This window comes from Macaca fascicularis, chromosome 3, assembly GCF_037993035.2.
Source record: "Macaca fascicularis isolate 582-1 chromosome 3, T2T-MFA8v1.1".
Classification (NCBI taxonomy): domain Eukaryota; kingdom Metazoa; phylum Chordata; class Mammalia; order Primates; family Cercopithecidae; genus Macaca; species Macaca fascicularis.
The window spans coordinates 126,826,647-126,842,497 of NC_088377.1; the positions used below are offsets into that span (position 1 = coordinate 126,826,647).

General features: G+C 39.1%; 1 protein-coding gene across 6 annotated transcripts in view; it reads right to left on the reverse strand.

The window, feature by feature from the left end:
• CASD1 (CAS1 domain containing 1) overlaps positions 1 to 13,288 on the reverse strand; it is a 124,180-nt gene extending 110,892 nt beyond the window's left edge. For 5 of the 6 annotated variants that reach the window (XR_010585775.2, XM_065542325.2, XM_005550190.5 and 2 more), the window contains exons 1-3: positions 12,918 to 13,288; positions 5,287 to 5,383; positions 4,632 to 4,752 (exon numbers count right to left, since the gene is read on the reverse strand). Coding sequence is in view for 4 of the 6 variants with exons in the window: in XM_065542325.2 (XP_065398397.1) it covers positions 4,632 to 4,752; positions 5,287 to 5,383; positions 12,918 to 13,050 (351 nt within the window). In the remaining 2 variants the exon portion in view is untranslated. Of the gene's footprint in view, positions 1 to 4,631; positions 4,753 to 5,286; positions 5,384 to 12,917 lie in introns of those variants that run through there. The other variant, XM_065542327.2, reaches the window with a different exon arrangement.
• Positions 13,289 to 15,851: the final 2,563 nt, after the last annotated feature.

Consider the following 15,851-nt stretch of genomic DNA (forward strand, 5'->3'; position numbering starts at 1 on the left):
CAAAAAGTTGGCCAGGTGCAGTGGCTCACACCTGTAATCCCAGCACTTTGGGAGGCCGAGGCGGGCAGATCACAAGGTCAGGAAATTGAGACCATCCTGGCTAACACGGTGAAACCCCGTCTCTACTAAAAATACAAAAACAAAATTATCTGGGCGTGGTGGCGGGCACCCGTAGTCCCAGCTACCGGGGAGGCAGAGGCAGGAGAACGGCATGAACCAGAGCTGAGACTGCACCACTGCACTCCAGCCTGGGCAACAGAGAAAGACTCTATCTCAAAAAAAAGGAAAAATAAAAATAATTCAAAAGTTCCATGCATTCTTGAAACAAACATATTCCCTGATTGTAAAGTGTATTTTCTAAATTATTGAGCTATAAGGTTATAGAATCAAGCATGTTAATGGTCTACTGTATGTTTACTAGTTTTATTTGCTTGTTCTATCATTAATTGAGAGCAGTATGCAATTCTCCCACTATGAGTGAGAATTTGCCAATTTCTCCTTGTAGTTATATTTTTGCTTTATAAATTTTAAGGCTAATTTATTAGATGCCCATAAGTTTAAAATCTTAGTTATCTGAATTCTTTGTCATTAGAAAGTGACTTTCTGTATCCCTGAAAATGCTTTTGCCTTAAAATCTATTTATCTCATACTAATATGACTTAACTTTCTTTAGTATTTATCTGGTGAATCCTTTTTCATTTTTAATTAAAACCTTTTCATGTCCTTTTTATTTTAAGTATGTCTTTTTAACCAGCAGAAAGTTCTCTTTAAGAGCACTCTGAAAAATCTGTGTTTAGCTCATAAGTTTAGGCTACTTGCATTTATTTTGACTATAAATGTTTTTACCATCTCACTTTTTTGCTTTTTTTTTTTTTTTGAGATGGAGTCTCACTCTGTCACCCAGGCTGCACTCCAGCGATTTCAGCTCACTGCAAGCTCCGTCTCCCAGGGTTCACGCAATTCTCCTGCCTCAGCCTCCCGAGTAGCTGGGACTACAGGTGCCCACCATCACACAAGCTAATTTTTTGTGTTTTTAGCAGAGACAGGGTTTCACTGTGTTAGCCAGGATGGTCTTGATCTCCTGCCCTCGTGATCCACCCACCTCGGCCTCCCAAAGTGCTGGAATTACAGGTGTGAGCCACAGGGCCCGGCTTTATCATCTCACTTTTTAATTTCTATTCCTGCCACATATATGTAGCTTTTTCATATATGTATAATATATGTAAAAACAGCTTTTTACATAGACATATAAATGTGTGTATGTATATCATACATATGTGTATGGTATATGCATGTGTATGCATATGTATAAAATACATTTGGCATTAGATGGGTTTGGTTTTTGCTTAATTTTTTTATTCTTTTGGTTGAAATGTATACATCCTAATTCTATTCTTTCTTTCGGTCCTTATTCTTGAAGTTTTACTGTGCATCTTTAACTTAAGTTTTTAAAAAACACAGTATTTTAGAGAATATAGAGTACATTAGAACACTTTGTGATCATTTACCCTTGATATATATGCTATTATTAGCCAGTTATTTAGTTCTGTCTTTTCACTAACTGCAAAAGATATTATTTTATACATTGTTGAGATTTATATACATGTTTACTATTTTCTTAAACCATTGCTTCTTATATTTCAGATAATTTTTTTCTGAACATTTCCCTCATTCCTGATGTTTATCCTTCAGAAATTCCTTTAGTGTTAAGTCTATTTTATAGTAAACCCTCATTATTTTCATATATCTGAGAATGTCCTATAATACATCTCAAGAATGCAGAAATTTTAATTCCAGGTATACAATTCTGGGTTAAAACTTACTTTCAGAACTTTAATGCTACTATTCTTTTTTTTTTTTTTCTTTTTGAGACAGAGTCTCACTCTGTCACCAGGCTGGAGTGCAGTGGCTTGATCTCAGCTCACTGCAACCTCCACCTCCTGGGTTCAAGTGACTTTCCTGCCTCAGCCTCCCGAGTAGCTGGGACTGCAGGCACATGCCACCACACTCAGCTAATTTTTTGCATTTTAGTAGACATGGGGTATCACCATGTTGGCCAGGATGGCCTCGATCTCCTGACCTCAGTTGATCCGCCCGCCTCGGCATCCCAAAGTGCTGGGATTACAGGCATGAGCCACCACGGCCGGCCTAATTTTTGTATTTTTAGGAGAGACGGGATTTCACTATGTTGGCCAGGATGGTCTCCATCTCAACCTCGTGATCCGACTGCTTCAGCCTCCCAAAGTGTTGGGATTACAGGCATGAGCCACCACACCCAGCCCATCAACAGTATTTTTTTAAACCTAGGCTCCAGTTGGTTTGATGTAGAAGGAGTCCCCAGAGTATCCAGTCGGCCCTATGGCTGGAAGCAACACAAAATGGATTTCTTTATTATAAGACTTCTCAAGTTTTTAATATCCCAGCCTAAATTAAAACTATCTAAGAGGGAGATACGATATCTAGCTCTGCCCAAATTCATTTGACCAAAGCTTCTCACAGAACTAGTTTCCCACAAAGCATAATTTGAAAAAATTCACCTCTGAGGTCTCTTTTTTAAAAAATTTGCCTCGATACAGAAAATAAATCAAATTCAAACAAAGAATTATCTTCAATATTCCTATTCTACCCAGACATACCCATACCAGGCTTTAAATAAAATTAATAAGCTTTTATAATATGCCAGATTATGCTAGGCAGAAGAAATATATTTAAAAATAATAATGATGGTATGTAATTTCTGTCCTCAAGGTGTGCAGAGACAAGGTAACATATAATTTGGCAAATGTTCCACTAGCAGCTTGAATTAAATATTTTCTTGAAAACTGTCTCTTTAAGACCAGGACACACAATCTTTGTTTCTTTTTAAATGCATATAAATTAATCTTGTCTGATATCTCGTTTGATAATCTTGGGATAACTGGGCATCTTAGACTCTAAAAACTGGAAACCTAAGTGTTGTAACTGGGGCTCAAGAACAATGTACCATATTGTATCTACTTTTGGTTGCAGACTAAACCATTATAGCTTTTTTCAACTACCTGTTGTCAAATGGATTATTCAAATTTTTAGAAAGTCATGCAAGTTTAAACCAAGAAATATTAAAACCTTTATAGTAATCAGAAATCTCTCTACTTTTCAAAAGTTTACTAAAGGTTGGGCAGGCACAGTGGCTCATGCCTGTAATTCCAGCACTTTGGGAGGTCAAGGTGGAAGAACTGCTTAAGCTCAGAAGTTTAAGAACAGCTTGGGCAACATAGTGAGACCTCATCTCTATTAAGAATAATTTTTTTAATTATTAAAAATAAAAGTTTATTAAACATTTTCACTTTAAATTGTAATAATTTCATGTTAAATAGTTTTGAGTCTTCTCTATAATTTCATATGTATAAATGCAAATGGAAAATACAGATAGCAAATAAAATGAAAAGTTGACTGTATCGTTTGTTTCCATTATTCTCATTCTCATATGGAATAGCTGCTAAAGATTTAGGACCTGGTATCATCATCACTATGTTAAAAACTACTTAGCTATGAAGCCTCTAAGTTTTCAACTCTTTACTACAGGCAGATTTTCATAAATTCATGAGCTACTCCCCTCTACTCTTGTACTCTACTTTCTTGTATTCTACTTTCCCCCTTTGCTATTCCCCTCTCGCAATCACATGGTATTTGAAGACAATGATTAGAATCTGAGATCACTTACAAAGGTATAAACAGAGGATATGAGATAATTCACCAAAAAATAATGAACTAATTAATTTATAGAAAGAAATTAATCCTTGTTAGTTTTTAAAGTTATATTTTTAAATGATAAATTTTCTAACAAAATCAATAACAGAAATCTATTGCATTGCTGTTTTAATTTATAGTATGATCACCCAATGCCAGAAAGTTTGCAGAAAATTAGGCCCCAAAATATATTGCTAATTAGTATAAACTGAAAGAATTTTGCAGCATAATTAATAATTTTTAAATGTTTAGGTTATTTAACCTAATATTTGAATTGTAGAGATTCCACCCTAAGGAAATAATTTAAAAAGCAAAGTTTTCACATAAAGTAGTAATTTAAAATGTCTTTTTTAAGTGCAAAAAATTAGAAAACTACAAAAAGCTTTAAAAAGTGGGAAATTATGTAAAATTACATTATATCCACTCAATAATATGCTGCCATTAAGAAGATACTTAAGTTGATTATATAATGATGAATAAGTGGTGAAGAAAAAAACGGAAGATATAAAATTGCACATATTAAAAGATTACTAGTATTTTTTTTAAAAAAGAGATGAGCAAAAAGAAGTATGGAAAAATACTAACAGGAGAATAAGGGGTGTATTTTCTCTTTGTCTTCTTTCTAAGGAAATTTAAAAGTTCTTCCATGGTAAAAATGTATTACTTCTGAAAACTAAAAGTTTAGGTTATTATAATAAAAAGCCTGCCAGTGTCTTAGCCACAACTTCTTTTTCTCATCTTCCTCATTAAAGCAAGTCATCCCTCTTTTTCCCCAACCTTTCTGAAAATCAAAGTAAAATTTTTTCAGCTCCTACTCAATCTGGAGAGACACATTCCTCCTGTAACTATTCAGTTGGTTAACTTCTAAAACAACTCTACAGAAGGGAATAGACAAGTTTTACCTTATTTCCTTCTTCTTTGAATTGGGGATTAATTATTTTTACAAAAGAATAAAACAATTGACGAATTCTGGAATCTCCAATAAATGCAATATGTTTATCTACAAGGCAGTTCTTTGCTTCACTGAAAGCAACAAAGAAAAATTAATTAAAATAAGTAAAATCAGCCATATTGGCATTTCAAAGCACACGGTTTTTGAAGAAAGTTGTACTGGATTGTTACACATACCATTATATTGCTTTATAAGCCGGTGGCCAGGTTTGTTTAACTTACCACTCCACGTACCTATGATCAGTTAACTCTCTGTAATAGCTCAATTCATTACATGTTTAAGATGTATTCTAACTGTATTAGGTGCTTTATATCTATTATCTCTTAATCCTTAGAATAACTCCATTAAGATAGGTACCCAGGTGCCAGAGCAAGAGTCTTTTGCTCAAGGATTATTGCCTTAGGCCTAGTTATCTCTCACCTGAGATAAAGCAGATTGGCCAAAGCCTTTCCCTAAAACTTTAGGGGGCAGGGAAATCTTCATTTGCAATCAGCCCTACACACAGTCAGCAAGTCTCTACCCCAGCATAGAGAAGAAACGTACTGCTTCATCAACCCCTCTCCACCCATCCTAAAAAGTAAAACAACAAAATGAAGAAATGTTACCTGATTTTGTATTTATGCATCATACAGCTGTGAGGTTGCCAAACTTTCTCTCCAAGAAATCTGCCACTTGAGAGAAGGTATTCACATGAATCATTGCCTAAAACAGTTAAACACAACAGTGTCGTAAACAATAGTTAAAATTCTACACATCAGCTATCTTGACCCTATATAAGTTCCTTGAAATCAAAAAGTAGAGTTTTCTATGTTTCACTATACCGTCCAGGTTCATATTTCCCATTCATGAGAAACATGGTAAATATTAATACATAAATATTCAAGAGGACAAGAGCCACTGATGGCTTATACTTCACCTAACTCCTAAATGATACGTTCCCTGCTTTGGCAGTTCCTTCTGCTTCAGGTTTTCTTTCCGGGGACATCATCTCAATCTTAAATTAGCCTTTACATCTGAATATCACTCCTACTTCTAGCTGAGAAAGAAAAGTTTAAGGGAGGCCAGGCGCGGTGGCTCACACCTGTAATCCCAGCACTTTGGGAGGCCTAGGTGGGCAGATCACTCAAGGTCAGGAGTTCAAGACCAGCCTGGCCAACATGGTGAAACCCCATCTCTACCAAGAATACAAAAATTGGCCAGATGTGGTGGCACACGTCTGTAGTCCCAGCTACTCAGGAGGCTGAGGCATGAGAATTGCTTGAACCCGGGAGGCAGAGGTTGCAGTGAGCCAAGATCATGTCACTGCATTCCAGCCTGGGTGACAGAGCGAGACTCTATCTAATTTAATAATAATAAAAAAAAAGTTTAAGGGATAAAAGACAAGACTTTGGAAATGACTTCCTATTCAACTACTCAACTACTATAATACATAGTGCATCAGCATACGTGGAGACCTAGTTTTAAACAGAAAGTTCCATAACTAGGAAACTCCTCAGTCCCAGGTAAACCGAGGCAAAGAGTCACTCTACACTTTTAGACATTTTACTGTACATTAGCTAAATATACATGACCAAAGGGGTTAAAAGAGAGTTTGGAGGCATTTAAGCTCAAACATGTCAAATGAATGGGGTGGGATGGGGGTTTGTGGGGGGCAGAATGAGATGTTTAGGTTAATTATGGGGATATAATAAAATATTATTTAATCTCCAGTTCTTTATTAATAGTCAATAGCAAGTTATACTTGACATTTAATTAAGGTCAGGCTAAGGAGTCTGGGAGGAAGAATACTGCAGAACCAAAAGGATATTGAGCTTTTCAGGGTAGAGATAAGGAAGACACAAAGATATTTAAAGTAGAAGAACACATCTCTTTTCTCAATCTAGTTACTCATCATTTAGCCAAAATGCAGACAAAAGATGATACAAATGTAAGATAAGTATGCATAAATATTGAAAGTGTTGCTGTTTCTTATGTCATAAATTCTAAAGTAGAACAGGAAGGAAAAGTTAAAATGTTGCACTATCTTATTGATGGGAAACTGGTTAAGGAAAGCAGGATATCAATTACTAAATTTGTGTTAACTGTATATGCAGCCTGACCAGGTTTTTTTGTATTTCAAAGATTTTTTTAATAACCTGACTCTAAGTAAACTACAAATAATTAGTTCTTCACTTTCCCCATTACTAAAAACTAATTCTAGTTCTAAAAAACAAAATTAAGCTATATAAATAACTAAGGATGAGTAAAACGAGAACTGTATAAACACACAAGTTATTTTTCTACAAATAGCAATTTTGTAGGATTCTTTTATAAAGGCCACATGGTAAAATCTTATTAAAACCTTTAGTAAATGTTTAAAATTAAGGCCAAAATTCCACATTTATAGCATTTCTCTTTAAATCTATTAAACCAAGTTAAAAGTTAGCAACACTTCTATTTTTTTAAAAAGTTGTAAGTTGTAAATAACTAGGCGTTAATGCTTTAAGGTTTTCTTCTTTTTCTTTTCTGTTTTCTTTCTCCCTTCCCCTTTTTTGGGGGGAGGGGGGTGTTGTTACTTGCCTTTTGTCTTTTAATTAAAAGCCTAGACAGAAACATACCTTAATCAAACTTCAGTGTCTGGGATTATGCATCTATATGGGTTACCAATATGTTTTTATAGAGAATGGAAACACCATACCAGTATCTCAAAACAACCAGTCTTTTCTCCCCAGAAAACGTGTCTAAAATACAAACAACTTTTTTTGCCTCCAGTCAATACTACTACCCACATCTTGCTAATCAGTTGTTGAGCTGATGGAAAACAATAGTTCTAATCTGATGAACCCGTGTCAAAACAAAACAAAACAAAATAAAACAAAACCATAGCAAAATAAGATTTGAAGTTGTCACTAACCCAAAGGCATTATAAACACAGCATTTTAGAGAATACTGAGCTTTCCACGGAAGAAATTCTTAATTTGCTAATGAATGCTAGTTGATGATGACTTAACACATTTCATAATGCAAAGATGTTTTTTACAAGACTTGTATCTGAAATTAATCCGTATGTGTCTATATCATATCGCTGGGGTCCAGTCAAAAGACAGGAACTGTACAGTTATTTTAACAGAATCTAATACAAAGGATTGCTAAGTAGACAACCAAAAAAAGCAAGAAGAGAATGACTTTTTTGTATGTCAGCAAAATAAAAATAGTAGTAATAATAAATTACTACTATTATTATAACCTGATTAAAATAAATTAATGTGATCCAGAAAAAACTCCATAAAATTTCATACTCTAAAACAAGTTATCTTTTCTCAGGAAGGAAATATTTAAAAATCAAATCACTAAATGTAAATGTAGATCTTAATATAATGTGCCACCTTTTTAATATTTACACTATATATAAATATTTGTTGGCACATATTTTCCTTTCCAAATTTACCAAAGACAAACCAAAACAAAACTTTGGTTATTTTCAATTGTCTAGCATAATTTTGATAGCTATTTTAATACAACTAATGTGAGATAAATGTTGCCAAGCGCTCAGAAAAATCAAGCAAGAAACACACACACACACACACACACACACACACACACACACACACACAAAGAAACTAAAGAGACAGAATTATCTACTTCAGCTATCTCCAACACCAAGATTATCTGGATGAATAGCTGTCTTCCTCTTTATTCTATTATCTTAAGTATAAGCATTCTGGTTTGTCAATCTACAATCTCAGAATTTTATGCATGATTTTTCTGTGATAGAAAAATACTTTTAAAAGCAAGCAAACAAAAACAAACTGAAAAATAAAATGTAACAACTAAAGAAAACATCTGATGGCCCATATAAACCCCAACTTATGTTTTCCTTTGAAGAGATTATCTCTGGCACACTGCACCTAAATTTAGACTGAATCATCCTGCTAAAACTGTGTGTTTCCTACTACCAACCATTAAAATATCAGATCATGAAGTTTACAGTATAGTCCACAGAACATTGTTTGCCTAAGATACAGCAAGTTACACTTTAGTCTGTGCTGAAAATCACCATTAAAATTTATCTTTAGACAAGCAAGGAGTGTCTCATTACAAGTGGTATCATAAAGATCAGGATCTTTCTCACAAAGAAAGAAAAGGCTAAGAGACCCAGAGCTGCTGCTTTCTTGCTTTAATTTCTGAAGCTTTCAAGTTACTTTTCTCCAGAACATCAAATATCATTTAGCATTGGCATTTAACATGCTTAGTGATTTAAAAAAAAAAATTGATTTCAATAAAATTAAGACATTCGAAGTTAACTTTATCAATTTAAAAAATTAAAATTTATCCAGATTGGAACTATCCTTAAGGCTACAGATATTGGCCATTTGTCGCAGAAACGATGTTTTTAACCTGTAATCAAACTAATAATGGACATTTTGAGATTCATAATATTGGAAATTGATAACATTTGGAAAAAGTATAGTTAAGGCAGTAATTATTTTCAAAATGTCATTCTATTATGTGAAAATAATATTAATAATTTTATAAAGCCTACTTTCTAAAATTGAGATTAGAACATGAAATTCCATTAAAGCCAGAAAAGAAAATAAAAGGAAATAAGGACTTTGAAATCTATTTATGCACAGTTATTTAAGGATTTCCTATTGTGTGTTAGGGTCTGATGATTTAAAGATTTAAAGACGAGTAAGATACTCTTGGAAGCTCAACAGTCTGTGTGGGTAGGCAGATACCAATTATTACAATACAACACAATAAGTAAGTGTAAGTTGCTGGCAGAACTGAACTGCTAATTCCTACTGCTGTGGGGGTGACATTTGAACCAGGCCTTGAAGGAGAACGTATACTTTCTTTCAAGAGAGAAGTCACTGCAGGCAGAGAAAATCAGATAACTGTGAGATGTGAATGGGCAAAGCACATTCAGATTGTGAACCCGAAATCTGGGGAAAATAACGAAAAAACATAGGTAACAAAAAGTAGGCTCGGGTCAGATTTTGAAGCTTTACACAAACAACTTTTAGAAAATTACCTCCTGACTGGAAAAAAAAAATTTAGAAAAACTCTTAGCTGGTACAACAAAGTTGAATTATTATTATTATTATTATTATTATTATTATTATTATTATTTTGAGACAGAGTCTTGCTCTGTTGCCCACGCTGGAATGTGATCTTGGCTCACTGCAACCTCCGCCTCCTGGGTTCAAGTGATTCTCCTGCCTCAGCCTCCTGAGTAGCTGGAATTACAGGTGCCCGCCACCACACCCGGCTAATTTTTGTATTTTTAGTAGAGAGGGGGTTTCACCATGTTGGCCAGGCTGGTCTTGAACTCCTGACCTCAGGTGATCCACCTGCCTCAGCCTCCCAAAGTGCTGGGATTACAGGCGTGAGCCACTGTGCCCAGCCTGAATTACTGTTTCTAAGTTGTTTAACCCATGCTTCCCTGGAAAATGCTTTCTCCCTCTATTTTCTATACTCCCCACTGTCTAAGAAGCTCTGAGAAAGACAATAAGGCATGAGACAGACTAACGGGGATCTAAATCCTAGCTCAGTCATTGTGTATCCTTAGGCGATTCATTTAATCTGTCATGCTTCATATTTAAAATGGAAATAATACTGTAATTCACTGAATCTAAGACCATTGATTATAAGACACATGATTATTTTATGTCATAGTAAGAAAAAAATGTTACCAATTAAACTTTGACATGCAATCAAAGTTTTAAAGACTCGCCCTGATTACAGAGATGTTAAAAATAGTAGGGGGGAGTGAAATATGGTAATTGTATCTACCTCATAGAATGATTATAAAGACAAAGTGAGTTAAAACATGTAAAACCTTTAGTAGAACAGTCCCTGACATATAAGCGCTCAATGTTAGCACACAGTATTTGCCAAGCTTTACTTTCTGTAGTGGGTAATTCTTTCCTTTACTTTCGGCAGTTTGTAAAGCAAGAGATACTGAATATGTATATCCAAACTGCATTCAGTCTAGCTTGCCTGAGCACACTCACATTCAAAATCCAAATACACAGCCTAATCCCCTTCATCTGATGTAAGATCCTTTCTTATTCTAAAGCAAGATTTTCCAAGCCATGGCCTGGGCTGCTGGCGGCCCAGGATGGCTTTGAATGTAGTCTGAATTCGTAAACTTTCTTAAAACAATCCAAGATGTTTTTGCAATTTTTTTTAAGCTCATCAGCTCTCATTAGTATTAATTTTATGTGTGGCCCAAAGACAATTCTTCTTCCAATGTGGCCCACGGAAGCCAAAAGATTGGCCACCTCTGTCCTAAAGAGTTATAATGTGAGTCAAATGTATTATTATCTTTGTATGAAGGGCACTGCACCTGACTCAGTTTGATACTGCCAAAGCATGAGGATGGCTAAGATGTTCCTGGTAAGATGTTTATTTTTCCCAAAGTCTTCAGTTCAAATTATTGACATTCAGTCTGGGCAAGTACACACACCAGGTGTACTGCTTCACACTCAAGGCACTGAAATACCTATGGAAACTGATGACTTACTTCTGGAGGCTTTACAAACAATCCTAGATTGCTACACTGACTCATAAGTCCCCATCTGACATTCTATTCTCCCTGATGACAGATCTTGATAAGATGAAATCTATAATCTAAAAATCATAGTATTCCAAGCTTATCAAAAGATAAAAAGCACAAAAAAATAAAAGGCAGGGGACTAGATGTTTATCTTAGGACAACAGTACTGTAGTTACAAAATTTCTCTCTACTACCATCACATACACAAAATTGAATTAAATTACGGTTATTTTACACCAAATTGGCATAAAATGATTAATAGTAGTTAAAAGAAATATTTCCTCAAAACTACCACAAATCAATGCATCAACATTGCTAGTTTTACATGATTGTAGACGAACCAAGGCCTTGCCAGGTCATATGGCTGTAATCTGGAGAGAGCTGGAGAGAGGCCAAAAGGTTATAAAGAATCTATATATTTTTATCAATTTAGTATATTAAAAGCTGTTCACCCAGTATGGCTCTAGAGTATAAGATTTTTCATTCTCAGGAGCTGGAAGAAATAAAGCAGCAAAACTGACCAAAATGCCCTACACCTTGAAAGATCTCCTGGGATGAGACTACAGCTCAGACTCCAGCACCCCGTTTATGGATATTTTGCCAAAGTAGGTGTAAAGTTAAACGGGCACAGCGTTAATTTGCACCTGTCCATTACATATTACATCTTGACTGATTAATCTCACAGTCACCAAGAGCTGTCCAGATAATGGCTTTGATAGTATTAAGAGCCAAAAATAAAAGATCCTATCATTATTAATTTCCCTTTGCCTGTCAGCCTCTCTCAGTGGCATTTTTACAGAGGAAAAAAACAATCAATCAACAAGGACAAGTAAATATCCCTTGATTACTGAAAGATAATTCGTTCTGAAATAAGGTCATATTTCCTTTTCCCCTTTACACCAATCTCAAAACCCATGGCCAAGGCCTGCTTTCAAACTGCTTACAATTTGCTTTCAACTGCCCACCTTTATGCCTGTCAACCCATAAGTTCCTTCCAAGAATCTGCTCCAGTGCCTTTACTTTGTAAAAAGTGCGCACTCCGAAGTCTTTAAACGTTTCTGTATCACAAAAGCTGGGTGGCACCTCTTCCATTTGGCCACAGGCATCTTTTGCCAGCTGTCGCCCTTTTGGCAAAGGAACATGGGGGCGGCCCTTGCCGCTGTCCAACAGCCCAGACTGAGTTTTACAGGGCAGAGGCAAAATTAAACAAAGGCTAAAGAGCCGGACTCTTAAGAGGCAGGACCTGCGACCCCACTCCTGGCAGCGGTGCCCCTTGTAAGGCGGCCTTGGGCTTCATGCGCCCCGGGCTGCCCCCAAGGGCCGCCTGTCAGACTTCCTGCACGCGAGCCCCTGGTCTGGCGCGTCTCCCCCAGCCCAGACCGCTCAGGAGCCGGACCCCGGCAACACCTTGGGCCAGGCCCAGGGTAGGCATCCCCGACCCCAGCGCGGGAGGCTCGGGGGGCCCAGAACCACCAGCCATTGTCCTGTGGTGGCCCCCACTGGGGTCCACTCAGTTGGCCTGGGGCGCCGGCCCGCTGCTGGGGACACCTGGGGGCACGTGGGGGAACCGCCTCCCCCGCGGGCCGGGCGGGCGGGAGGCCGCGTGGGCGTGTGTTGGGAGAGGGGGGCGGCCTCCAGTCGCCGTGTCGCCGCCTCCCCCACGGCCTGCCCGGGCAGGGGGGAGGGCCCGCTCACCTCGGTAGCGGCGGGAGGCGAGGTGGCACGCTGCGAGCAGCAGCACGGCCACCAGCGCCAGCACCTTGGCGCTCCTCACGCTGAAGTAGTGGTTGATCTCCCGCTTGCCCAGGTTGTAGGCCAGAGCCGCCATCTTGGTTCCTCCATGACAACAGTGCGCGGCGGAGCGGGGAAGGGGCGCCGCACAGGGGCAGCACTGGGGCTGCTGCCGCTGCAGCCAGGCGAGGATCCGCCACCAGCCCCCACGGCCGCCACCCGCGCCTCCCGCCGGAGAACCTGACCCTGCGGCCGCGGCGCCCCCGACCTCCGCCTGCCCCTCCTCGGCCGCGGCCGACTCGGCGGCCTCCCCCCAGCCCCGCCGCCGCTGCTCCGCCGTGCCGGTTCCCCAGGCGCCCTGGACGCCTGTCTCCTCCCCTTCCTCCTCCTCTTTAGCCTCCTGCCTTAATAGCGGCTGCGCCTGCGAGGGGGGTCCGGATGCCCAGTGCTCCGGGGTCACCGGGTCACAGGCCCCGGCAGGCGGCGGCGGTGGCGGCTGAGGCAGAGCCATGGGTGTGTGGGTAGAGGGTACTAGGGATACCGCCTGGCCCGGACGGGAGCCTTAGGGCTGTCTCCTAGTTTACTGGCCGCTACCTGAGCCCAGGTTGGGACAATAGAACTACAGTTCCGGGAGAAAAGTACACATCGTCCCACTCCTGCCTTCCCCAACACTCCCCTTTCTCAGCCTTCTACTCCCAGAACCCGCCCAGCGGGATGGGAAGGACACCATAAGGTCGATTATTGTCTGGCTGGTCAATCTGGCTGCCCCTGGGTGCTGGCCAGATGGGGTTGATGGATACGGTTGATGGTGCTGGCTGATGGATTGCTGGCGTCCAACCCAAGAAGTAAGACCAGTCTTAACACTTCTCTCTCTGCTCTGGCCAGTTTCTCTTAAACCATTTTTTAAATGTCCTGAGTTTGCCCGGTTCTGGTGGGCAAAGATACACCAAAGTACCGAGTGGAAGGTACAGAAGGAGCCTAACTTAGTGTAGGTGTTGATGAGAAAAAAGCCTGACTCTCACTTGTATTTACACAAGGTTGGCTAGGTCGTTGTGTCAAAAAAAAAAAAAAAAATTTTTTTTTTTAAGAGGGAGTCTCTGTCGTCCAGGCTCTAGTGCAAGAGGCGCAATCTTGGCTCACTGCAACCTCTGCCTCCTGGGTTCAAGTGATTCTCCTGCCTCAGCCTGCAGAGTAGCTGAGATTACAGGCGCCCACCACCACGCCTGGCTAATTTTTGAATTTTAATAGAGATGGGGGCTTCACCATTTTGGTCAGGCTGGTTTCGAACTCCTGACTTCAAATGATCGGCCCGTCTCGGCCTCCCAAAGTGCTGGGATTACAGGCATGAGCCACCACACCCTGCCAAAAAAAATTTTTTTTATGTGCTTATGGCAGTCATCCCCGCTACTAAACGTTGGTTAATGTTTTGTGATTCTCAATAAAGCCAGCACTCCATTTCCTTAATAAAGCACTTGTTATCCCTACTCTCTTCTCGCTCCCATCCCACCCCTTTTTAAAATGTTTTTTCTTGTGCTGCTTCCCAGATGGGAATGGTTATTTACATTGCTTGCCATTCTACTTGCCTTGCCTTGTTTAGAGTGAGTCATTGTTTAGTTGGGGTGTTGTCAAGTATTCTTTACAACTTTCCCATTTAGCCATTCCTGAACTTGGCCCCTCTTAAAATTATAGAATATTAGATATGAAGGGACTGTAGAGATCTTGTCTACTCATTCCCATTCTCTTCATCCAAGGACCTTTTATTATGTTTTCATCCATGGACTTCATATCTTGAAAGATTTTGTCACTTAAATGAAATCACATACATCACTGTCATGGATGTAATACTAATAAGCAATAAAGTTAAATAAGTGTACAAACACTTAGGCACTGTTCCCTGCAAATAGTCTTTTAATTTTGGCTGTCATTCTGATCGGAGGTTGATCACATGCTGTAAGAATTGGATACTGTAAAAACCAGATAACTCTGCCAACAATATATGGTCTGCCAGTCACATCCTAGACATTTCTATGATGTCATCAACAGCAAATTAGAATTTCTGATCAGCATGCAGTAACCAGCGTTAACCCAAAGGGTTGAGTTAATGCGTGCAAAAAGTAAAGAAACTTGACATTCTATTAATTGCAATTTCCAGAAGGCTTTCTGAAATGTTGTAGATAGCTTGTGAACCTCCTTTTTCTTCTCTCAAGTTTAAGGCCAGTCTCTCTACCTCTGCTCTGAATCTTTTCTTGTCCTCCTTTCTTGAGGATGTTGATTCCTCCATCAGTTATCCCTATGCAAATCATCCTTTTTCAGTGTCTTCCAGTTCTTCCTATCTCCTTGCTGTTTGCCTTCCTCCAAAAGAATTTGTTTTTATATGAAAAACACCCATGGACACTCTTCCTGTGTGTTTACCTGGTCAACTCTTTCCTCCTCTTGCAAACATCTAGAAAGAGCAGTGTTGACTCTCTGCCTTCACCGGCTCAATTAGCATTCTCTCCTCAGCCACTTCATTGTTCTTCACCAAGACTGTGTGGTATGACCACTTGTTAACTCCAAGGGACACTTTATATTCCTTATCTTCCTGGACCATTCTGTGGCACCTGACATTGTTGACCATTCTTCCTTATTTAGTATCCATCTAAAACAGAGCAGGGACTCTGTCTTCAGCCCACTTCTTGCTGTTTTTAAGTGATCTTAGGATCACTTAGCCATTATTTGTGGTCCCACCACTGCCATGGGATCAATTTCCTTATACACACACACATGCACGCATGCACGCACACACACACGCCTGTTTATGTCAGTCCATATTTATCTATCCTCATGCTGTAAGAACCACCTGCCTACTGGATCTCTCTACTAGGATATGCTTCAGGTGCCTAATACTTACCATTTCCT